The sequence below is a fragment of the Trachypithecus francoisi genome, unplaced genomic scaffold, assembly GCF_009764315.1.
Source record: "Trachypithecus francoisi isolate TF-2019V2 unplaced genomic scaffold, Tfra_2.0 Lachesis_group0, whole genome shotgun sequence".
In the NCBI taxonomy this organism is placed as follows: Eukaryota; Metazoa; Chordata; class Mammalia; order Primates; family Cercopithecidae; genus Trachypithecus; species Trachypithecus francoisi.
In genome coordinates this window covers 164421097-164445503 of record NW_022681453.1, presented here as the reverse complement: position 1 = coordinate 164445503, position 24407 = coordinate 164421097, and the positions used below count along the sequence as shown (strand labels likewise).

Below are 24407 nucleotides of genomic sequence, written 5' to 3'. Positions count from 1 at the left end.
GAAAACTGTGGTGACCATCTGCATGGTGTTCTCAAAACACTTATTGCATAATTATATACTTCACACAAATCTTTAATTGCATCTCTGATTATTTCTTTGGAAGAAAGTCTTACAAGTGAAATTACTGGGTCAAAGGGTATAAAAATTAGAGTTTTAAGTTTTGTTTTGTTTTCTGAGAGACGGTCTTGGTCTGTCGCCCAGGCTGGAGTGCAGTGTTGTGATCTCGGCTCACTGCAATCTCTGCCTCCTGGGTTCATGTAATTCTCGTGCCTCAGCCTCCTGAGTAGCTGGGATTACAGACATGCGCCACCACACCTGGCTAAATTTTGTATTTTTAGTAGAGATGGGGTTTCACCATCAGGCTGGTCTCAAACTCCTGACTTCAAGTGATCCGCCCGCTTTGGCCCCTCAAAGTGCTGGGATTACAGGCATAAGCCACGGCACCTGGCCTAAAAATTAAACTTTTAAGTTCTTAACACACACCACCAAACTGCTTTCCAGAAATACTATACCAATGTATGTTCCTTCCAGTACAGTATGATCTCATTGCACACTTAGCAATGACCGTGTAAAGAAAAATTATCACAAACCTAAAAATAAGGCAATGATGGAGATGCAGCCTTTCCAAATTATACTAGGGTATTGTGTAACAGGCTCACTCCATTACTCTTTAATTAGCTACAGAATGTACCACTGTTTGACTTTGTTATTTAAAAGATCACCTCAAAGATTACAATTGTATTGCCCTACAGGACATTACCCAGTTTTGCATCTATTAGGAAATTCATTTCAACAATCACTGGACTGACTGATATACACATTTCCATTCCTCAAATTTTCCTTTGAACCAGCTTTACCATCTTACTGGTTCCTTAATTAATGAATTAAATAAAAGCTTTATTCATTCTATATTTGTATGAGTCATCTTTTCAGATTTTTGAAAATTATAGGTGGACAGATATTTTTCTTTATTAAAAACAAAACTTTGAGATCACCAAACGGTTCTTCACGGAGAATACCATTGAAATTATGTACACATACTAGATTATTATCGACCAGGAATGAGGAAAGGAACCAAACCTGAGCTGGGGCAAAACTTCGGGTCTGATGTGATGAGGATATCTAGGAAGTAATTTGCATTCCTGATAAATGGCTTCAGCAACTTTCTGGTAGACCTCAATGAGATCAAGAACCCCTTCCTTCTGAGGAATGAAGGTTACAAACCCAAGTGACTGCCCAGCCTAATCATCTTGAAACTGGACTCTGCTTTTGCCCCATGAATGCCTCTACTGAGACAGAAATATAGTCATGCACTGCATAATGACATTTTGGTCAATGACAGACCACATATGTGATGGTGGTCCCATAAGATTATAGTACTGAATTTTTACTGTACCTTTTCTATGTTTACATACACAAATGCTTACCATTTGCTACAACTGTCTACAGTGTTCAGTGTAACATGCTGTAAAGGTTTATAACCTAGGAACAATGGGCCATACCATATAGCCTAGGTGCGTAGTAGGCCCTACCATGTAGGTTTGTGTAAGTAAATGCTATGAGGCATGCACAATGACACAATGGCCTAACGATGCATCCTTTCAGAACATATCCCTGTCATTAAGCAATGCATGACTGTGTTTCAATTGGTTTGCTCAGGAACCTCTTACAACTTTGATATAAAACTTTCACACAAACTTGCTATCAATTTGTCTTAGAAGTTGCTTTAAAACATATAACCAGATTTGCTTAATACCCTGTACATGTCTTTGATTTTCAACCCTCAGTACATGTGGCTTGGTCACTTTGTGGCTAAGGTAAGAAAGTGCTTATGGAAGACAAGTCTGTGGCTTGGTGAGTCTGCGTGGCCAGCAGTCTCTGATCTGTGCAGGGTATTCATGTGTCAGGGTTGCGTGTTCTGGGATTTCTCTAGAGACTGGCAAGGGCTCCTGAACCAGTAGTTTCTGTGCTGCTGGTCTGTAAGGCTTGGAAAGTCCAAGACTTAGGACCCAGCTTCCTTTCTTAGCTGATGTTTTCTGCCGGAACACCATGGGCTGTTACTGGTCTGAGTTGAAAGTCGTTTGCATTTACACCTGTAAATGTATTCATCCTTTTTAATTTATGTAAGGTTTTTCTGTATGCAATTCTCGATTCTTTAAAGAGAGGGCAACAAATTCTGGTTTTCTACTGTCATGTGAGAACATTAGGCCCCAGCAACACATCATCGTGTAAGGAAAAATAAAAGTGCTGCTGGAAAACAAACCAACACAAAACATAGAACCAGGTATGGGAACTGAGATATCTGTAAATTCTAAAAGTGATCACATCAACAGCTTCATCCTGGTCCTGGAAAACAAATAGAGACGGAGTGACGCTGTGCAGCTGGCATGGATTCAACAAAACCGTGTTAAGTGCTTCCTTTCCTTTGGGGGCAGGTTATGGAAAGGTGAATGCAGGAGAATTCTACAGTCACAGTCTGGGTTTCAGTGTGTCATTTGCCAAATGTCTCAGAATGGTTCGGTGGACGGGGGAGGGAAGCAAGAGGCAGATGACATTTCAGGTGCTGGACTCAATGCCATGCAGGCAAACATCTCTATCAAGAGAATGCCTGCCCTCTAGGAGATGAGTGTCATCAGGAGGTCTGAGGGCATAGCCTGGGTTTTTTTTACACTGACGTCAGCATAGACATAAATCAGGTGTGTATCAAATGTGTGAATGACGTAAAGGTAACTGATACTTGGGATGTCAGTAAAGATCCCTAAATAGCCCAACAGGCTGGAATGATGAAATTTAACAGCATAAATGTGAAGTCTTGCCCTCAGCTTAAATCAATCACCTTTATAAGTACAGGATGGCAACAGCAGCATGTGTGTCTGCTCGTGTGAAAAGGTGTTTTAGTTGATGGCAAGTGCCTTATACACCCACAGTGAGACGTGTGGCTGCCAGTGGTTTTCTGGGGACAACATCTAGAATGAGACAGGTGAGAATTCTCCATCCTGCCCTTGTTAGAATCGGGAGAGCTACATACAGTTCTGAGCACAGAGAACACGTGGAAGTCTTTAGTAGAAGGTTTGGAAACTGAGTCTCCTAAGGAACTGTGGAAGAGACTGAGGATACAGCCTGGGGGACAAATGCCGGGGGTCATGACAGCTGCCCTCAAAGGTGGAGAAGATGGCATGCCGTGGTTAAGGGACACGGCCTGCTCCCTTTAGCTCTGAGGATGGAATCATGGTGGCAGTTACAGGGAGGCTGACTGCTGCTCATTGAAAGGAAGACCTGTCCAGAAGTTCCCACCATTGGAACAAATGGACCTGTGAGACTGAGAGTTCTGAGCCACTGAAGGTGTTCAAGGAGAAACCGTATGTCAGGTTGGAACTAAAGAAAAGTATCACCCTTGCAAAAGTTGATCTTGGTTGAAAAAAAAAAGAAGTGTCACCCATCAGAAGCTGGACCAAGTCTTCAAGTTGCCTTTCAACATCATGTTATACCCACACACACCCCCCTAAAATCACCCCCCACCCCATACACATAGCCTTTGTACATGTATTATAGACTAAACTTTTAAAACGTAGCACTTTTTAAATTGCTGTGGCTGTCCAGGCCATCCTGACCGCCCTGCTCTAAGGCGGGGGCTGTTTGGGGCAGGACCTGCTGGCAGGGCTGGTTCTGCCCTTTACGTTCCCAGAGAGCAGGAAAGTGTTGCTCACAATGAGTTTACATCCTGTTGAGGCACAGCAGAGCTTCCTCAAGCAGTTGCGCTTGGTCACCCTGCACCAGTTACAGCCCAAACTTCCCTTTGGGTTTGTGTTTTCCAGCAGGGCATTTTCTTAGGCAACCTCTGGCACCACATTTCCCTCTTTGCCCCCAGGGGGCCTCTCCTTTGTCCCCACCCTTCCTGGAGGGAGCAAGAAATTCAGGTCAACCAGGAAGCCTTCACAAAGGCTGGCACTGACCTTCCCTTTGTCAGTTTGGGGTCTGTTCTGTCTGGGCAAAGGTCTCAGACTGTTCACAGTCTGACACAGAGACCGGAAACGAGCCCCCAACAGTCTGAAGGGAGCAAAAGGCATTCCTGCAGATGTTTACTACTTCAGTGAGGCTTTGGATGACTCAGAGAGGTCATCACGCCCAGTCATCTTCAAATTTTTCTGCACATTAGACTGCCCTGGGGAGCCTTGAAACAATCCCAATGCCCAGTCCACACCCCTTCCACACCAATTACAACGGACTCTCCGGGACCCAGGCAGGCAGCCATACTGTTTACCACTTGCTGGGTGATTCTTATGTACAACCACACTTGAGAAGCGGAGATCTAGTCCTGGACTTCTCACACTTGCCGTGTGAAAGCATCGCCTGGGGATCCTGCTAAATGCACATTCTGATTTGGTAGGTCTGGGGTGCAGTCCAAGATCCTGCATTTCTAACAAGCTCCCAGGGGATGCTGATGCTGCCGGTCCATGGACCACTCTCTGAGGGATAAGGCTCCTAATCCAACTGACTAATTCAACTCAGGTTAACTAGCTGGATGATTTTTTTTTTTTTTTTTTTTTGAGACGGAGTCTCGCTCTGCCGCCCAGGCTGGAGTGCAGTGGCCGGATCTCAGCTCACTGCAAGCTCCGCCTTCCGGGTTCACGCCATTCTCCTGCCTCAGCCTCCCTTGTAGCTGGGACTACAGGCGCCCGCTACCTCGCCCGGCTAATGTTTTGTATTTTTAGTAGAGACGGGGTTTCACCGTGTTAGCCAGGATGGTCTCGATCTCCTGACCTCGTGATCTGCCCGCCTCCGCCTCCCAAAGTGCTGGGATTACAGGTGTGAGCCATCGCATCCGCTCGTTGGATGATTTTTCAGAGGGTGGTAGGAAGCCTGGGATTACCCAACTACTGATCAAGGGGTAAAGAGCAATTTGTTGTGTTCTACGAGAGAAACTCAGGTTCTGAGAAGCATTCTTGCCTTTTGGGCTGCAGTCATCACTTGCTGTTCATAGATGTCAAGGTTCTGGTTCATGAGCTCCAAGGCCTCCTGGCGGCTGATGAGAGCCAGAGGGTTTGGACTCAAGATGGATGGATGCTCGTACACGGCAGCCACATAATATTCAGCCTCGTGATGTTCAGCCGCGCTCTCCTTCCCGGTGTGGGCTCCCAGGGCAACCACGTAACAGCCGCAGAGGAAAAGAGCAAGCGTACTTCTGGCTCCAGACATAATGCAGACCGTAAATCTGGAATGTAATGGGGCAAGGGGAAAACAGCTGAATAAAGAATCCTGCCAAGAATTTAACGTTCGCAGCTGTGATTTATTAATCCCAGCAATTAAACTCACTCGCAGTGATACTGCGGCTCAAAGAGTTTGTTTCATGTTCCTAATAAAAGAGTATGTGTTTCTCTCCAAACACGTAGCAAGCCACATTTAAAATGGCTCACTGTGTTAATAGTCTGGTTTTAGAACATTTCCAAAACAGACTCAACGTTTGCCATGATTTTCTTACCCAGTGTTCAGCAAGACCGTAGTGCATCACTACCCACTTTTCTAGCTGTGCACTTAAATGTTAAGCAATAGTAATTATCCAGATTATTTGGCATAAATTTGATATATTTCACACTCTACCGTCTGCCCTTTATCCACACAAACACACTACAGGTCAGCCATCCATAATGTCTGTGATTGTCATGACCCTAATAACACAGCTTGGCTTTCCTGACCATCAAAATCTGATGAATTATAATTCTCCTTGCATTTCTTTGGTTAGTAAAAAATACTATGGATAATTCTCCCTCGATTCACAACAAAATTATTTATTTGGTGCCAAGAAACTGCTGGCTTCTACAAAGTCTCCCAATAAAAGCATGTTATTTTTCCTCCTTGAACTTGAGAATCGCCACTGCACATTATCACTTTCTTAACTCTGTCTCTGTGACTCCAAAACTCTTGCTCAAAAGCCTACTCACTTGGAAATAAAATCCTTTTTGCAGTGATAAAATGCAATTTTCTAGAAAATAAACTACAAATTTCCAGAGAGTAAACTCAGTTTCATAGCTTCTACCAGAAAAGACTAGAAGTAAATGACACTTCTGTGTGTCTCCTCTTACCTCCCAGAATAGGAATGTTTCTTTCTAAACAGTGTGTGTTACTGAGTGTTTTAGAGTAAATAGTCCAATTCTGCCTTTACAAATCAGGCTGGCCTCCCAGCTGAAGCATCCTCTCAGGCAGAGATTTACTGGGTAGTGTGCCAAGGCCAGGCCACCTGCCCCTGGAGATGTCCTGGGGCTAACCAACTGCCCAGGAATCTGGATTAAAAGTCAAGATAACAAAGACAAATCACAGAATCATACTGCTGCCCTTTAAAAAGAAAATGACACCCTGTCCAAGTTTCAATACATAACTCCTGTGTTTGCATTTTAAAACCAAACTCCCTAGGCTACAAAGTTATTTATTTTTTTGTCAAAAGTTCCAGAAACAAACCATAGTTATTTTCATCAACAGACTAAGAACTAGGAATGCTCATCTTGGCAAAATTAAATATTCCTCAGAATGAGAAGTATTTTCCCACCCCAACCCTGCTCCATCTCAAACTGTTACTTCTTTCCCCAGGAAATAAATGTACCATCCAAACACCAAACCCCAGGATTTGTTGCCATTCATCTGGGACACTGTAAACAATGTTTTAAGATAAGAACAAGGAGCTTTTGAGTGAGTAGTCATGAGTTTTTGAGTAAAAACAAAAGTGTAATTGATAAGCTTTCTTATCTGAATTTTGCCTCTAAAGACAAGCAAGGAATAATTTAAAATGTCTCAGAAATCCATTTTTCCATTCCATCTCTGGTTTCACAGTGATAACAGAGAGTGGTTTTGGGGGCGAACTTTCATCTTCAAAGTCATACTGACAATATTTCTGAAGTATAAGGCAAAGGCCTCACTAAGAGGTGTGGAAACTGAGGCCAGGAGAGGAGGGTATGAACCAGTCCCCAGTGGAGGCAAGTCAGGAGTGCCTGGGGCCAAGAGTGGCATTCACATTAATTACATCTCTTTCTTAACTGAGAGCTGGGTACCACCGATGCTGGGGTACAGAATATTTGTTTAAGCCTGAAGGACTTGCAATCCAGCAAAACAAGGAAACCACAGAACATGCAAGGTATCACATTTCTTTCTATCTTGAGAAAATAAAATTTATTTTACCAAAGGAGCCTAGCAGGAGAGCTCTAAGCAGCAATCATTTGTGTGTGAACAAAGGTGGGTTGATAATAAGAGGTTATGCAGGTTCAACCAGGTATTCATGCTTGAAAGAATCAAGCTTAATGAGGTAGAAGAGAATGAGTAATTGCAACAAAAATAGGTCTAGTCAGCCGGCCCTCAGTATCCATTGTTTCTGCATCCATGGATTCCACTAACCTTGGATTGAAATTACTGGGGCAGGAGGGAGAGGGGAGCCCAATAAAATAATAGCACAACAATAAAAAAAAAAAGCAATTTAAAAAATACAGTATAACAGGCCGGGTGCGGTGGCTCAAGCCTGTAATCCCAGCACTTTGGGAGGCCGAGACAGGTGGATCACGAGGTCAGGAGATCGAGACCATCCTGGCTAACACGGTGAAACCCCGTCTCTACTAAAAATACAAAAAACTAGCCGGGCGAGGTGGCGGGCGCCTGTAGTCCCAGCTACTCGGGAGGCTGAGGCAGGAGAATGGCGTGAACTCGGGAGGCGGAGCTTGCAGTGAGCTGAGATCCGGCCACTGCACTCCAGCCCGGGCGACAGAGCAAGACTCCGTCTCAAAAAAAAAAAAAAAAAAAAAAAAAAAAAAAATACAGCATAACAATGATTTATATAGCATTTAGATTGTATTAGGTAGTGTAAGGGATCTAGAGATGATTTGAAGTGTACAGGAGGAAGTGTTTAGTTTATATGTAAATTCTACACTATTTGATATAAGGGACTTGAGCATTTGAGGGTTTTGGTATCCACAGGGGTCCTGGAACCAGTCCCAACAGATACTGAAGGACAACTGTACATCAATTTGCCCTTCCAAAAGAAACATTTTATCCAAATTAGCAAATGCTGCTTCTCTCTCTTTGGCATCACAGATACCTTCTCAGGAAAAAGTAAACAGGGCCTGCGGCAAGGACTCTGAAGGGCTCAGCAGGCTGCAGCGGGAGGTGCTCAGTTGTAAAGTGGCAGGACTAGAGGTAGGACTGGAGGGGCCCAGCCTTCCAGCAGCTACCAGGTGCTGGCCCATGAGGTTATGCACAGGACGACTGGGGTATGGGGCTTCCCTGGGAACAAGGGGCCCTGGAAGTCATGGGGTTCTTGGAAACACAGCAGCTGGCCCATCTTTAGAGCTGGTCAGGACCTGGACCATAAAGAAAATGGTAACTAGAAGTGTGACACGGTGGCAATGTACTTGCTTTCATTGAAGGGCATCTGACACAGGAGAGTAAACTGCAGGAAGGGCCCAGTGTGAATGCACACTTGAGGCGACCATGTGCATGCCCTCTGAGATGAGGGCCTTGGTTCGTGGGGTACACTGAACCCCACTTCCAGGGAACAACAGAACCAGGAGGGTGCTGGCTTCAGACAGCCATGCAATTCCCAACTGTGGGCCAGTCCCAGGGGTGGGTGTCAGGGGTCCAACAGTGGACAAGACAGACCCTTCCTCGTGGAGCTCGTGCTCTGGATAACCATGTCAGATGGTGAGTAAGTGCAAAGGAGAAATGAGGCAGCGAAGGTGGTAAGGTGAAGCGAGGGGGACAATTTTAAGCAGTGTGGTCAAGGAAGGCCTCGATGAGAGGGTGATGTTTGACCAGAGGCCTGAAGGGGGTTCAGGAGGAAGTCACGTGGGTCTGCGGGGTGACCACACAGCAGGCACAGAGCCTGAGACAGGAGCATGCCTCACAGGCGCAAGAAACAGCAAGGAGGGCAGGGGGCTGGAGCCAAGGGGACAAGGAGAAAGTGGCAGCAAAAGGAATCACAGAGAGAGAAATGACAGGGACCTGCCCAGTGGTCTCCTAACATCCCCCTGCATTTGTCCTCATCCTCTTCCATTCTGGACTCGTAAGAGCAGGCCAATGAGATCCAGAGAAAGCCTGAGTCTACCAAGGTGCACCTCTGAAACTCTTTCAGTGACTCCCGGTTCATGCAGCGTAGAAGTCAAAATCCTTACAATAAGCCAATAGGAAGCAGCCGGGAGACAGGAAACACTTGGCAGGTGGGGAGAGAGGCAGAGTGGCATCTTGAAGCAAGCATCCTGATCTCGGATGGCCCTACAGAAGCTCTGTTTCTCATTTCATAAGGAAAACATTCCCCCAACACCAGTCCTGATCAGGATGGTACTTTCCATCTAAGAGGAAAAATCAGTCTCAATTACACGGAAATTTATTTTGTATAAATTTGGTAACATGTCAATCGCTAGATATTTTTACACACAAGGGATTTTTCCCCACCTTGCTAAATGATTCATCTTAATAATTAGCTATGTTTCCTTCCTAGTCATGCTATTACAATAGTGTCTTCTGCAATAAGATGAAAGGGATTATTATTAAGCCATTCTTAATAATTTCAGGGGCAGATACATACATTAAAAAATTTAAAAGATACATAAAACATCTTTTTTAATAAAAGATCTTGCCATTCTTTTTTTTTTTTTTTTTTTTTTGAGACGGAGTCTCGCTCTGTCACCCAGGCTGGAGTGCAGTGGCCGGATCTCAGCTCACTGCAAGCTCCGCCTCCCGGGTTTACGCCATTCTCCTGCCTCAGCCTCCCGAGTAGCTGGGACTACAGGCGCCCGCCACCTCGCCCGGCTAGTTTTTTGTATTTTTTTTAGTAGAGACGGGGTTTCACCGGGTTAGCCAGGATGGTCTCAATCTCCTGACCTAGTGATCCGCCCGTCTCGGCCTCCCAAAGTGCTGGGATTACAGGCTTGAGCCACCGCGCCCGGCCAGATCTTGCCATTCTTTACTTGTCAGGGAGAACAGCAGTCCTATGATTGGGAAAGGAGGCAGGAAAATTTGGCAGAGGAAATGTCACATCTGTGGAACAAAGCCTGAGGAACCTGCTAAGTCATTAGGAGTCGGCATAGTATACATTTCTATGTGTAATGACTGAATGCCAAGAAAAACATTGGGAAGTTCCAACAGTTTTTAAATTATTCTCATGAATTGCGTGACTTCATTGTCTAAATTATTTTACATAAACAGGAGAAATAATGTCTATCTCCATCTAATTAATATGATCTGAATGTAAAGAAATCACAAAAATGATCTTTTATTTCCCAGAAAGTCTTCTCTTGCCTCTTCTTATCTGATTGTCGCATCTGAGTGTGCTGGTCATGAGCTTGTCCGTGACTGGCCCTGGAGCAAGAAGCTCCACAATGGTTCTCGCGTGGGCAGCTTTGTTTAAACCCACCCACTACCAAGACGTTTGATGTCTCATTCGGAAAGGTCAAGTGTAAACACTTGTGAGTGGCAGCTGATATTTAAGCCTGAACTCACCAGCAACCGTGAGTAAGTTATCAAGCTAATACGTCCTCTGGGTTGAGGTGGTAAATTGTAATTTCACTTTTAAAAAAATTCCAGCTATTATTTTCAAAAAAGAGAATGACATATAGAAGTGTAACTGTGCACTGTTCCTTTGATTAGCCAGTTTCTGCTCCATTGGCTAGAATAATTTATCCTAGGAAACTAAATGTGCAATCAAAGGATCTTGACATTTCAACCGAAACATGTTATATCTTTCTTTTCCTCAAATGAGAAATTGCCTTCACAATTTAAGTCAAATAAAACTTCTTCCTGAAATGCCCAGGTATTTAATGTAAGAAGTCTTTTTTTGCATGTGGAATTTGAGTAACAGTCTGTCTTTCACTTTCTGTAGGCAGAAGGAACCCCAGCTGAGACTGATTCTCAGACAGTTGCTACTGCCACTCTGTGGACAAACTGAGTATCATTAACCCAAGTGGCTACACATGTGACCTTAGGTATCGCGACAGCAGAGACATTCTTAAGCAGTAAATGGATGGCTTTTTCCCTCCTTTCCTTCTCCATTTCTAATACTTTATCTCTTTTACAGTTAAAGAAGACCCAGAAAGCATCTGATTTTCAAGATTTGAGCTTCATGAAAGCTGTTTTTTATTCACCACACTCCCACAATGGCATCTTTTATATTCACAAGTTCAAATTTGTTGCAATTTCATAGAATATGACTGGATGTAAAAAGTGATGCTGCCCATTCTCCTGTGACACACAGTGTCTGCGTGGGGAAATCTGTCTGAATTAAGGGATCTACAATCAATGCCACATTGCATTTTACATGCAACATAAGCTGTTTGAATATCCACTATTATTATTTTTTTATCTTCCTGCAACACAAAGCAGAGAAAGCAGATGGTAAAAATCCCATTTTCATGGTGAGGGAAAACTCCAGGACTGGTTAGTAATGAGAATGAGACTGGGAGCCAGGTCTCCTGGCTTCTGGTCCAGCCTGCCTAGCACATGCTGAAGAACCAGGGCAATTTAGCGGTCAAGCTTTAACAACCACTGCGGAGGTGAAACCCTGTCTGTACTAAAAATACAAAAAGTTAGCCGGGCGTGGTGGCACGTGCCTGTAATCCCAGCTACTCAGGAGGCTGAGGCAGGAGAATCGCTTGAATCCCAGCGGTGGAGGTTGCAGTGAGCCTAGATCACACCATTGCACTCCAGCCTGGGTGACAGAGTGAGACTCTGTCTCAAAACAAAACAAAACAACCACTGCAGAGTCTTCAATATGCTGCGGGGGAAGTAAGCAGAAATTTCAAGGAAGCTCTCCCAAGGGAGATTCTGGGTGATCAGACCAGAGCAGAGGGTCTCAAATGTAAGCATGCCATCAGAGTCACCTGAGGACTTGAACACACAGATCTCTGGAGCCCATGCCTGAAAGTTTTGATTGAGTAGGTATGGAATAGGGTCCGAGAATCTGCATTTTATGGCACATTCCCAGGTGATGCTGATGCTCCTGGTCTGAGTCACACTTGGAGAAGCACTTGAGAAGAAGATAAAGGAATGTATATCCTCTATTCTGACTCCTATCTTTCCCTTATGTCAAAGAAAGTTATGAGTCAGAAACATCATCTTCATTTCTTGGGTGCTGATGGAATTTGGGCAGATTTCAAAGTGTTTCTACCATATTGAGTGAAAATAAGCAGCAAAGAAAGCATTAAACACTCAAACTAGAGGGAAAAATCTCCCTAAGCAACTTGATGCAGGTCAGTTAAAGGACTCGGTGCTTGTCTTGGCCAGGGCAGGAATACCATTGAAGAACCTGGTTGTTACTGGTTTTTGCTTAAAGTTCCTGATTTAAAAAAGGTGGGGGGCAATATGGTAGACTAGATAATCTGAAATATCTTTCAACCATATCCTGCAAAAATGGAACAGATTATTTTTAAATGCATATTTGAGTTTGCAGGAAAGTTAAAGGAAATTCTGAGTGGTCGAAAATGAACCGTGAAAAAGTTTTAAACTATTGATTGGAGACCTTGACCAGGCAGCAAGGAAAATACACACACATAAAGCTTTTCCACCGTCAGTCAGTCCTGGGACACATGAATGGTGGGGGCACTTCTAGCTACTCTGTTCTTCTGGAATGCTTATGGTTTCCAAAAACCATCACCAAATTCTCTGAAATGAGTTTCAATGAGTGTCAGCAAGGTATTGCTTTTAAAAGCCTTTGGGAAATTTCTCCCCCATTTCCTTCTTGGACTACCTTAAAGAACCACCTTCTAGATAATGTGGACCTGAGGGCTTGATATCCAGAAGAAAAAGAACCAGTGCGTGGAAAATGTGATGTCCTAGAACCACGTGTCAAAATTTTCAGGGAAGAGGTGCTCAGAAATGTGGGCAATGTAATGGCTTTTTGTGATTATTAAACGTATGATGGACACAATATTGCTGATTGCATAGTGCACACAACATCTCTAGATGTATGATGGATGCAACATAACTATATGATGGATACAACCTCGCTAAGCCTGTGATGGATACAGAATCTCTAAGCCTGTGGTGGATGTAACCTCTCTAAGCCTGTGGTGGATGTAACCTCGCTAAGCCTGTGGTGGATACAGCATCTCTAAGCCTGTGGTGGATGTAACCTCTCTAAGCCTGTGGTGGATACAATGTCACTACCTCAAATCCCATTACCCTTGTGCTCATCTCTGCCAGTACTCAGGAGTGCAAAATGCAGATGAAGATGCTCAGGATGCAGAGAGTGGAGAACAATGCGGTGGGTAATAGGGCCAAGGAACCCTGTTCCCCCAAATCAAAAGAATAATCCTTGGGGCCAGGCATGGTGACTCACACCTGTAATCCCAGCACTTTGGGAGGCCAAGGTGGGTGGATCACCTGAGGTCAGGAGTTCAGGACCAGCCTGGCCAACATGGTGAAACCCCAACTCTACTAAAAGTACAAAAAAATTAGCTAGGCGTGGTGGTGGGCACTGTAATCCCAGCTACACGGGAGGCTGAGGCAGGGGAATAGCTTGAACCCAGGAGGCAGAGGTTGCAGTGAGCCGAGATCATGCCATTGCACTCCAGCCTGGGCAATAAGAGTGAAACTCCATCTCAAAAAACAAAACAAAACAAAACAAAACAAAAGAACAACCCTTAACAGGATAGCTAGAAACGCTGACAATGGATGACAGTAGAAATTATGAAGGAAACAATTTAAAAAGCTGAAGTAAACCACAGTGCTGGAAATAACATGCCAAAGGCCACCTTCGCTCGTGCAGAGGCCAAAAGGTATATATTTGGGAGAGGCATAGTCAAAATTACCAAGAGAGGCCAGGCATGGTAGCTCATGCCTGTAATCCCAACACTTTGGGAGGCTGAGGCAGGAGGATTGCTTGAGCCCAGGAGTTTGAAACTAGCCTGGGCAACATGGAGAAACACTGTCTCTACCAAAAATAAAATTTTAATTAGCTGGGCATGGTGGCATGCACTTGTAGTCCCAGCTACTTGGAAGGCTGAGGTGGGAGGATCGCTTGAGCCTAGGAGGCAGGGGTTGCAGTAAGCTGTGATTGCAAGACCCTGTCTTAAGAGGAACATCAAAAAGCAGGCAAATGGGGGTCCTGGTGCTGTAGCTTCTGAGAACCTGTGGAGGTGCTCTTGATCCACGTGTGGTGGGAAGCATGGTGAGGCGTGCTGCGGCTGCTCAGGGGTGTTTGGTTGGAGGGCAGAGCTCAATCAAGAATGATGGTAACCTTTCCAGATCTATTCACCAAGTTGGCTCTCTTCTTCACCCACGGCATGCCAGATGTGTAGAGAAATGATTAGTATCTCTATCTTTGCCTCTCTTCCTGGAGGCATTGGACATTTTGGTTTTCTTCTGCTTTGGTCAAAAGAGTAACTATTTGCCTGCCTTTTTCCCTCTGACAGATGGTTCCAAGTCAGTCATAGCTGCATTCTGGTTCTAACACAAGTGCCATTGCCCTGTGCCATCTAGACTTTTAGTAGGACAGACATCTGACTAGCTAGCCCCTATAGCTTCTTTTTTTTTCTTTTTCTTTTTTGAGACAGGGTCTTGCTCTGTCACCCAGGCTGGAGTACAGTGGCATGATCATAGCTCACAGCAGCCTCAAACTCCTACGTTCAAGTGATCCCTCTCCAAGAGCCTCTCAAGTAGCTGGGACTACAGGTGCACGCTACCATGTGTGACTAATTTTTTAAATTTTTTGTAGAGATGGGGTCTTGCTATGTGGCTCAGGCTAGTCTTGAATTCCAGGCCTCAAGCAATCCTCTCACCTAAAGTGCTGGGATTATGGCTGTGAGCCACCATGCCTGGCCTCTGTCCTACAGCTTTACCTGGCATGAATGTCTGAGGCCTCCAGAGCTGGGGCTCCCTGAGGGTGTTGGGAGTACAGGGTTGCATACCGGAGGCTTCAGCATCTTCCATGATAGTTGTAGGTGCAACATTCCTCAGCACTAGAGGCAAAGCAGAGGATCTTCTAGCTCCTTTTGTGAAAAAGTTACTCTTAAAGTAGTAGGGGACTGATACTCACAGCCAGGATTTTACCCAAATCTATTCTGACCAAAAGCCCACATGCTTTTTAATGCAACCACACTCAAAACAGTGGTGGTGGTGGAGGAGGTTGATTGAATATAATACTAGGATGACTAAATAACAACAGGAATAATAGCATCTTAGGCCATACACAAAAATATACTCAAAATCAGCAGCTGAATATCAAATGTTAGAAAAACTAGCATAAATTAGAATTATGTATCAGATACTTGAAATAACTTTCTAAAATTTGGAACAATTAAAAGAAGAAACAGATTGACAAATTAAAATTTACATGTCAAATATAAACATCAAGACAACACTTATAAACAGGCAATGAACAAGAACAGATTTTAACAAGAAAATAAATCATAAACAAACACTTTGGAAGGCTTTGAACTTATATACAAAATAAAAAATTAAAACTGGTACTACTCAAAATATTAATTTTGAGTAGACTAAGGGATAAACTAGTATAGTGATAAAGAACAGCAATGTCTTCCTAGTATAAACAAGTTTGAAAACTTGTATTATGAATCACAAACAGTGTATTTCTGGGATTTTATCTTAGGAAGTTATTCAAAAGAAGGAAAAAAGGTATTTGCTGAAGTAATGGCATACCATGGAGGTAAAGAATACAGGCTTTTGATCTTCCGCATATCTGAGTTGAAATCCTGCTCTGATGCTTACTTGTTACATAATCTTGTTATATTTAACATAACTAAACTTAAATTCCTTCCTCTATAAGTTGAAATAAAAACATCTGATGTGGCTGGGTATGGTGGCTCACATCTGTAATCCCAGCGCTTTGGGAGGCCAAGGTGGGAGGATTGCTTGAGGCTAGGAGTTCAAGACCAGCCTGGAAAACATAGTGAGACCCTCTCTACAAAAATGTAAAAAACATTAGCAGAACATGGTGGCACACACCTGTAGTCCCAGCTACTTGGGAGGTTCAGGTGGGAGGATCACCTGAGTCCAGGAGTTCAAGACTGCCGTGAGCCATAACTGCACAACTGCACTCCAACCTGGGCAACATAGTGAGACCCCCATCTCTACCAAAAAAAAAAGTTAAGATCCGATATAAAATGCCTCATGTTTAGTAAGTTGAGGCTAGCTGAAACTGAAGAACGAATCTCAACAGAAGACAGCTAGAAACAAACAATATCCAATAGGAAGAAAATTAGGAAAATGAATGAATATCAGTCAGGTGGAATATTAAACAACAATTTAAAAAATAATTGTGAAGATTCTGAAAATAAAATATACTTAAGGTGTGCTAAACACTTAATGAAAATTTTTTTTTTTTTTTTTTTTTTGTTGAGACGGAGTCTCGCTCTGTCGCCCAGGCTGGAGTGCAGTGGCCGGATCTCAGCTCACTGCAAGCTCCGCCTCCCGGGTTTACGCCATTCTCCTGCCTCAGCCTCCCGAGAAGCTGGGACTACAGGCGCCCGCCACCTCGCCCGGCTAGTTTTTTGTATTTTTAGTAGAGACGGGGTTTCACTGTGTTAGCCAGGATGGTCTCGATCTCCTGACCTCGTGATCCGCCCGTCTCGGCCTCCCAAAGTGCTGGGATTACAGGCTTGAGCCACCGCGCCCGGCCACATTTAATGAAAATTTTTATACATTTACTGTAATAGCTAAGTTAAAATGTATGCATGTAAACAAAGATTGAAAATCAATGTGAATAAATGAAAACATGAAGGTTATTTTACAAGGATTTAAAATGTCTTATTCAATGTTACACAGTTTTTCTAATAAATGAAAACCATAAGGAAAAAAAAAATAAATTAATGGCTGACTTCAGGTTTTCAGTACAGCCTGTAAGGAGCTTGGAAGTTGCCACTCCATCCTAACAAGAGGAACACTAAACTAGCTGAAAACCAACAACTCTTCCTAGATATATCAGGGAATTGATGTCACAGGGCAAACTGCTGTCCCCAGTATTAGAGAAACACACAAGTGAATTCAGAGTCACAAGTTACCATAGCACAAACCCACAAGCAGAACCTCCACAGGAAAACCTAAAATGTAACTGATGAATTGCTGGATGCTCAGGATGAGTCAGTTAAAAACTCCAGAGGGGGCCAAGCACAGTGGCTCACACCTATAATCCCAGCACTTGGGGAGGCTGAGGCGGGCAGATCATGAGGTCAAGAGATCGAGACCATCCTGGCCAACATGGTGAAACCCTGTCTCTACTAAAAATACAAAAATTAGCTGGGCGTGGTGGTGTGTGCCTGTAGTCCCAGCTACTCAGGAGCCTGAGGCATGAGAATTGCTTGAACCTGGGAGGCGGAGATTGCAGTGAGCCAAGATCATGCCACTGCACTCCAGCCTGGCAAGAGAGCGGGACTCCGTCTCAAAACAAACAGACAAAAAATAAAAATAAATAAAAATAAAAATAAATAAAAAAACTCCAGAGGGGCCCAGACTTAGATGGAGGCACCCACACTTTTGTAAGTTTTACCTGTAGGAGCTCTACCAGGTTCTCACAATGAAGACTGGAGAAAAAATCCTCCCACGCTTCTGCCAGAGGAAGAAGGAAAGTAAACAAAGCATTCTGGTCTTTAGCAGGCCTCTCTTCAAGAGAAACTGTTTTTTACCTGAGCCTAACTTATTGGTGTTTTATCAAAGCTTAACTGACCTGGGGGAAGGGAAATATCCAACTCTAGCCCCATTCTGTCCCACCTGAGTGGAGCTGGGGGCTGAGAAGCACTTATAAAGTTCACAGTCCAGAAACACTGGCTCCCTAAAGACTGAGGCCTAATTATAAGACAATAGAACACTTTCCCTCCCACCACATTTCAATTAAATGCCTTTTTACTGCAGTGCCTTTACTCAGTATATTGTGTTCAACTTCCAACAAAAAATTACAAGATATACTAAAAGGTAAAAAATTGAGTTTGAAAACACAGCAGGCATCAGAACCAGAGTCAGGCCAGGTGCAGTAACTCATGTCTGTAATCCCAGCACTTTGGAAAGCCAAGGTAGGTGGATAGCTTGAGGCCAAGAGTTCAAGGTCAGGAGTTCAAGACCAGCCTGACCAACATGGTGAAACTCTGTCTTTACTAAAAATACAAAAATTGGCCAGGCATGGTGGCACATGCCTATAGTCCCAGCTACTTGGGAGGCTGAGGCACAAAAATTGCTGGAACCCAGGAGGTGGAGGTTGCAGTGAGCTGATATCACACCACTGCACTCCAGCCTGGGTGACAGAGCGAGACTTTATCTCAAAAAAGAAAAAGCCCCAGAAGAACCAGAGTCAGATATGGCAGGGATGTTGTAATTATCAGAGTAGCAATTTAAAATATATATGAGGCCGGGCACGGTGGCTCAAGCCTGTAATCCCAGCACTTTGGGAGGCCGAGACAGGCGGATCACTAGGTCAGGAGATCGAGACCATCCTGGCTAACACGGTGAAACCCCATCTCTACTAAAAAATACAAAAAACTAGCTGGGCGAGGTGGCGGGCGCCTGTAGTCCCAGCTACTCGGGAGGCTGAGGCAGGGGAATGGCGTGAACCCGGGAGGCGGAGCTTGCCGTGAGCTGAGATCCAGCCACTGCACTCCAGCCTGGGCGACAGAGCGAGACTCCGTCTCAAAAAAAAAATAAATAAAATAAAATATATATGATGAATATGCCAAAGGCTCTACTGGAAAAAAAACAAAAAACAAAAAAAAACGGACAACATGCAAGAACAAATGGGTAACCTAAGCAGGTAAATGGAAATTCTAAGAAAGAATAAAAAATAAATGCTTGAGATTAAAAAACACTAACAGAAATGAAGAATTGCTTTAATGGATTCATTAGTAGATTGGACATGGCTGAGGAAGGAATCCCTAAGCTTGAGAATATGACAATAGAAATGCCCAAAACTGAAAAGCAAAGAGAAAAAAGACTGAAAAAAACAAAAAAAATCAACAAACAGTGGAACTACAAAGGTTATAAATATGTACAATGGGAATACCAGAAGGAGAAAGAATAGAAGCAATATCTGAGGCAATAATGACTGAGAATTTCCCCAGATTAATATCAGACACCAAACCACCAAACCATCAGACATCAGACCCAGGAAGCTCAGAGAACACCAAGCAGGTTAACTTCCAAAAATGAAAATAAAAAAATAAAAAAAAAATGCATGCAGGCAAATCATATTCAAATTGCAGAAAAGCAAAGATAAAGAAAAAAATCCTGAAAGAAGCCAGAGGGGAAAAAAACATCTTATATATAGAAAAGCAAAGATAAGAAAGATATCTGACTTGTCAGAAATCATGCAAACAATAAGATAGTGATGTGAAATATTTAAAGTGTTGAGAGGAAAAAAGTACCTACCTAGCATTGTGTGTCTGTATTAGCCCATTCTCACACTGCTATAAAGAACTACCTGAAGCTGGGTAATTTATGAAGAAAAGAGGTTCCACAGGCTGTACAAGAGGCATGGCTGGGAGGCCTCAGGAAACTCAGAATCATGGCAGAAGGGCAAAGGGGAAGCAAGCACATCTTCACATGGTGGCAGAAGACAGAGAGAGCTAAGTGGGAAGTGCTACACACTTTTAAACAACCAGATCTCATGAGAACTCTGTCACGAGACAGCACTAGAGGGATAGTGCTAAACTGTTAGAAACCATCCACGTGATCCAATCACCTCCCACCAGGCCACACCTTCAAAACTCGGGAACACAATTCAACATGAGATTTGGGTGGGAACACAGAGCTAAACCATATCAACATCCTACAAAATTAACCTTCAAAAGCAGAGAAATAAGATACTTTCAGACAAAACCATGCGACAATATCACATAAAATGTTCAATTAAAACACCAAAACTCGGAAAAAGAGTGGAAGACAAAAACAGGAACAATGAACAAAGGCAGCAAGTAGAAAAAAGTAACAAATATGGTAGATAATAATCCAATTATATCAATAATCACTTTAAAAGTCAATGGTCTAAATATATCAATTCAAAACAAGAGATTGTTACAGTAGATAAAAACATGACTCAACTATATGTTGTCTACAAGAAACCCACTTTAAATATAAAGACACATGTAGATTGTGTAGTAAATGGATGGATATACCATCCTAATAGTAAAACTGATATGGTTTGGCTGTGTCCCCACCCAAATCTCACCTTGAATTGTAGTAAACCCCACATGTCAAAGGTAGAGCCAGGTGGAGATAACTGAATCATGGGGGTGGTTTCCTGCATACTGTTCTTATGGTAGTGAGTAAGTCTCATGAAATCTGATGGTTTTATAAACAGAAGTTCCTCTGCACAAACTCTCTTGCCTGCTGCCATGTAAGACGTGACTTTGCTCCTCATTTGCCTTCTGCCATGATTGTGAAGCCTCCCCAGCCATGTGGAACTGTGAGTCCATTAAACCTCTTTCCTTTATAAATTACCCAGTGTCGGGTATGTCTTTATTAACAGCATGAAAACAGACTAACAGTCATCAAGAGAAAGCAGGAATAGCTATATAAATTTCAGACACAGCTGACTTTAGACCAAGGAAAGTTATCAGGATTAAAAAGTGGATCACAAAATGATAAAGGGGTCAATTTAATAAGAAATAAAAATCCTTAATGTACACGTGCCAACACTGGAGCATCAAAATACATGAGGCAAAAATGGACAGAACTGCAAAGAGAAACAGATGTATCCACTATTATAATTGTAAACTTCAACACCCATCTATCAGTAATGAATAAAATCCAGAAGGCAGAAAATCAGCAAGGACATAGTTGAATTCAGTAGCACCATCAATCAACTGTATACAAGGGACATCTATAGACTACTTCATCTAATAACAGCAAAATACAGATTCTTCTCAAGCTCACATGGAACATTTACCATGACAAGACACACTGTGAGCCATAAAATGCACCTTAACAGATTTAAAAGACTAGAAATAACACAATGTCTGCTCCCAGACCACAGTAGAATTAAACTAAAAATCAATAACATAAATTTAGCAGGAAATACCCAAAATACTTAGAAATAAAACCACACAGTTTAAAATAACAAATGGGTCAGAAAAGAAATCTCAAGAGAAATGTACAAAAGAATTAAGATATAAGATTAGTAGTCTAAAGTTTTACTTCATGAAACTAGAAAAAGAGCAACTTAATTCTAAAGTAAGAAGAATGAAAGAAATTATAAACACTAGAGTAGAAATCAATGAAATGTAAAGCAGGAGACCAATAGAGAAAAATAAAACTAAATTCTGGTTCTTTGAAAAGATCAAGAAAAATCAATAAGCCTCTAGCCAGGCTAAGAAAAAAAAATAGAGAAGACACATATTACTGATATGAGCAATGAAAGAAGGCACATAACTACAGATCCCATGGACACTGAAAGAATAATAAAGGAATATTATAAACAACTTTATTCCCCAAAATATGATAACCTATATGTCAATTTAAGAAATTGATGTCCAGGCATGGTGACTCACGCCTGTAATCCCAGCACTTTGGGAGGCTAAGGCAGGTGGATTACCTGAGGTTAGGAGTTGGAGACCAGCCTGGCCAACATGGTGAAATCTCACTCTACTAAACATACAAAAATTAGCCAGGTGTAGTGGTGGGCACCTGTAATCCCAGTTATTCAGGAGGCTGAGGCAGGAAAATTGCTTGAACCAGGGAGGCAGAAGTTGCAGTGAGCCGAGATCGCACCACCGCACTCCAGCCTGGGCGACAAGAGCGAAACTCCATCTCAAAGTAAAGGAAAATGATAACAAATTCCTTAAAAGACAGAATTTGCTAAAACTCACACAAGAAAAACAGACAATCTGAAGAGGCCTACATGTATTACAGAAATTAAATCAATAATTCATAATCTTTTAAAACAGAGATCACCAAGTCCAGGTGGGTTCACTGGTGAATTCTACCAAACATTCAGAAATAAACTATACCAATTCTCTACTCTCTCTTCCAGAAGACAGAATCAGAGGCAATACTTCTTTTTTTTTTTTTTTTTTTTTTTTTTGAGACGGAGTCTCGCTCTGCCGCCCAGGCTGGAGTGCAGTGGCCGGTCTCAGCTCACTGCAAGCTCCGCCTCCTGGGTTTACGCCATTCTCCTGCCTCAGCCTCCCAAGCAGCTGGGACCACAGGCGCCCGGCTAGTTTTTGTATTTTTTAGTAGAGACGGGGTTTCACCATGTTAGCCAGGATGGTCTCGATCTCCTGACCTCGTGATCCGCCCGTCTCGGCCTCCCAAAGTGCTGGGATTACAGGCTTGAGCCACCGCGCCCGGCCTCAGAGGCAATACTTCTTAACTCATTCCATGAGGGCAGCACTACCCCAATACTGAAACAGACAAAGACATTACGACAAAAGAAAACCACTGTGAGGATTAATTTTAGGTGTTAACTTGAATGGATTAAGGAACACTGTAGAAACCTGGTAAAGCATTACTTTTGGATGTGCTTGTGATCAGCATGAGAAGGTGAGTGTGTGAGTCTAAGTGGATGAGGTAAAGATGAGCCACCCTCAATGTGGGCAGGCACCATCTAATAAGCCAAGAGCTGAGAGAGGAAAAAAAACAGAAAAAGCAAGTGTGTTGATTTATCTGCAGGAGCTGGGATATACCCATCCTCTCCTGCCCTGGCCTGTGGACTCCAGGACTTGCACCAGCAGGCCCCTGGGTTCTCAGGCCTTCGGCCTTGGATTTAGTTATGCCATTAACATTCCAGGGTCTCCAGCTTGCAGATGGCCTGCCATTGGACTTTTCAGCCTCCATAATTGTGTGAGCCAATTCCTCTAATAAATCTCTTTCATCTCTCTCTCTATATATATCCCTTTGGCCCTATCTTCCTATTATGGGAAGTCAGGGACCCCGAACATAGGGACCGACTGGAGCCATGGCAGAGGAACATAAATTGTGAAGATTTCATCTTTATATGCACATTTATCAGTTCTCAAATAATACTTTCATAATTTCTTATGCCTGTCTTTAGTCTCTTAATCCTGTTATCTTCATAAGCTGAGGATATACGTCACCTCAGGACCACTGTGATAATTGTGTTAACTGTACAAATTGATTGTAAAACATGTGTGTTTGAACAATATGCAATCAGTGCACCTTGAAAAAGAACAGAATAATAGCGATTTTTATGGACCCTGCAGAACCCTCAGGCTTACCAGGGTTGGGAAAACTCAGCCCTAGTAAATTTGTGGTCAGACAGGCTCTCTGCTCTCGAACACTGTTTTCTGTTGTTTAAGGTGTTTATCAAGACAATATGTGCACCGCTGAACATAGACCCTTATCAGTGGTTCTGCTTTTGCCCTTTGCCCTGTGATCTTTGTTGGATCCTTATCAGTGGTTCTGCTTTTGCCCTTTGCCCTGTTCCCACAGAAGCATGTGATCTTTGTTAGACCCTTATCAGTGATTCTGCTTTTTGCCCTTTGAAGCATGTGATCTTTGTACCTACTCTCTGTTCTCACACCCCCCCCTTTTGAAACCCTTAATAAAAACTTGCTGGTCTGAGACTCAGGCAGGCATCACAGTCCTACCAATATGTGATGTCACCCCGGCGGCCCAGTTGTAAAATTCCTCTCTTTGTACTGTCTCTCTTTATTTCTCAGATGGCCAACACTTATGGAAAATAGAACCTATGTTGAAATATTGGGGGTGGGTTCTCCCAGTATCTCCCTAGAGAATTCTAATACAACTACAGAGCAGTATCTCTCATGACTATAGATGCAATAATCCTTAGCAAAATCCTTGGGTTGGTGCAAAAGTCATTTGCCATTACTTTCAATGGCAAAAACCACAACGACTTTTGCACCAACAAATATTAGCAAATTGAATCTAATAATCCATAGAAGAAATTATACACCATGACTAAGTGAAATTTATCTCAGGTATGAAAGGTTGGTTCAATGTTTGAAAATCAATTTATGTAATCTATCACATTAACAGGCTAAATAAGAAAGATCACATGGCTCAGGAGGTGGAGGCTGCAGTGAGCTGTGTTCGCACCACTGCACTCCAGCTGGTGCGACAGAGTGAGACCCTGTCTCAAAAAAAGAAAAGAAAAATCACATGATCGTATCAATAGATGCAAAAAAATAGATGTCAAATAGATGTATTTGACAAAATACAATACCCATTTGGAATGATAATAACTCTCAGTAAACTACAAATAGAGGGGAACTTCCTCAACTTGATTTAAAAAAACCACATACAGCTAACATCATAGTTAGTGGTAAGAAACTAGAGCCTTTATACTAACATCAGGAACAAGGTAATGATGCCCCCTCTCACCACTGCTTCTCAATATCGTACCATAAGTCCTAGCTAATGCAAAAAGCAAAGAAAAGATACAGACTGGGCAAGAAGAAATAAAACTGCCTTTGTTCACAGATGAAATTGTCATTGATGTAGAAAATTGGAATGAATTA

At 42.9% G+C, this 24407-nt stretch overlaps 1 protein-coding gene across 5 annotated transcripts in view; it reads right to left on the bottom strand.

Annotated features, from left to right (window-relative positions):
- Positions 1-24407, bottom strand: part of BTD (biotinidase) — a 116394-nt gene that overhangs the window by 74389 nt on the left and 17598 nt on the right. For all 5 annotated transcript variants that reach the window (XM_033212720.1, XM_033212724.1, XM_033212723.1 and 2 more), the window contains one exon: positions 4948-5212. In XM_033212720.1, coding sequence (XP_033068611.1) covers positions 4948-5212 — 265 coding nt within the window. The remainder of the gene's footprint in view (positions 1-4947; positions 5213-24407) is intronic.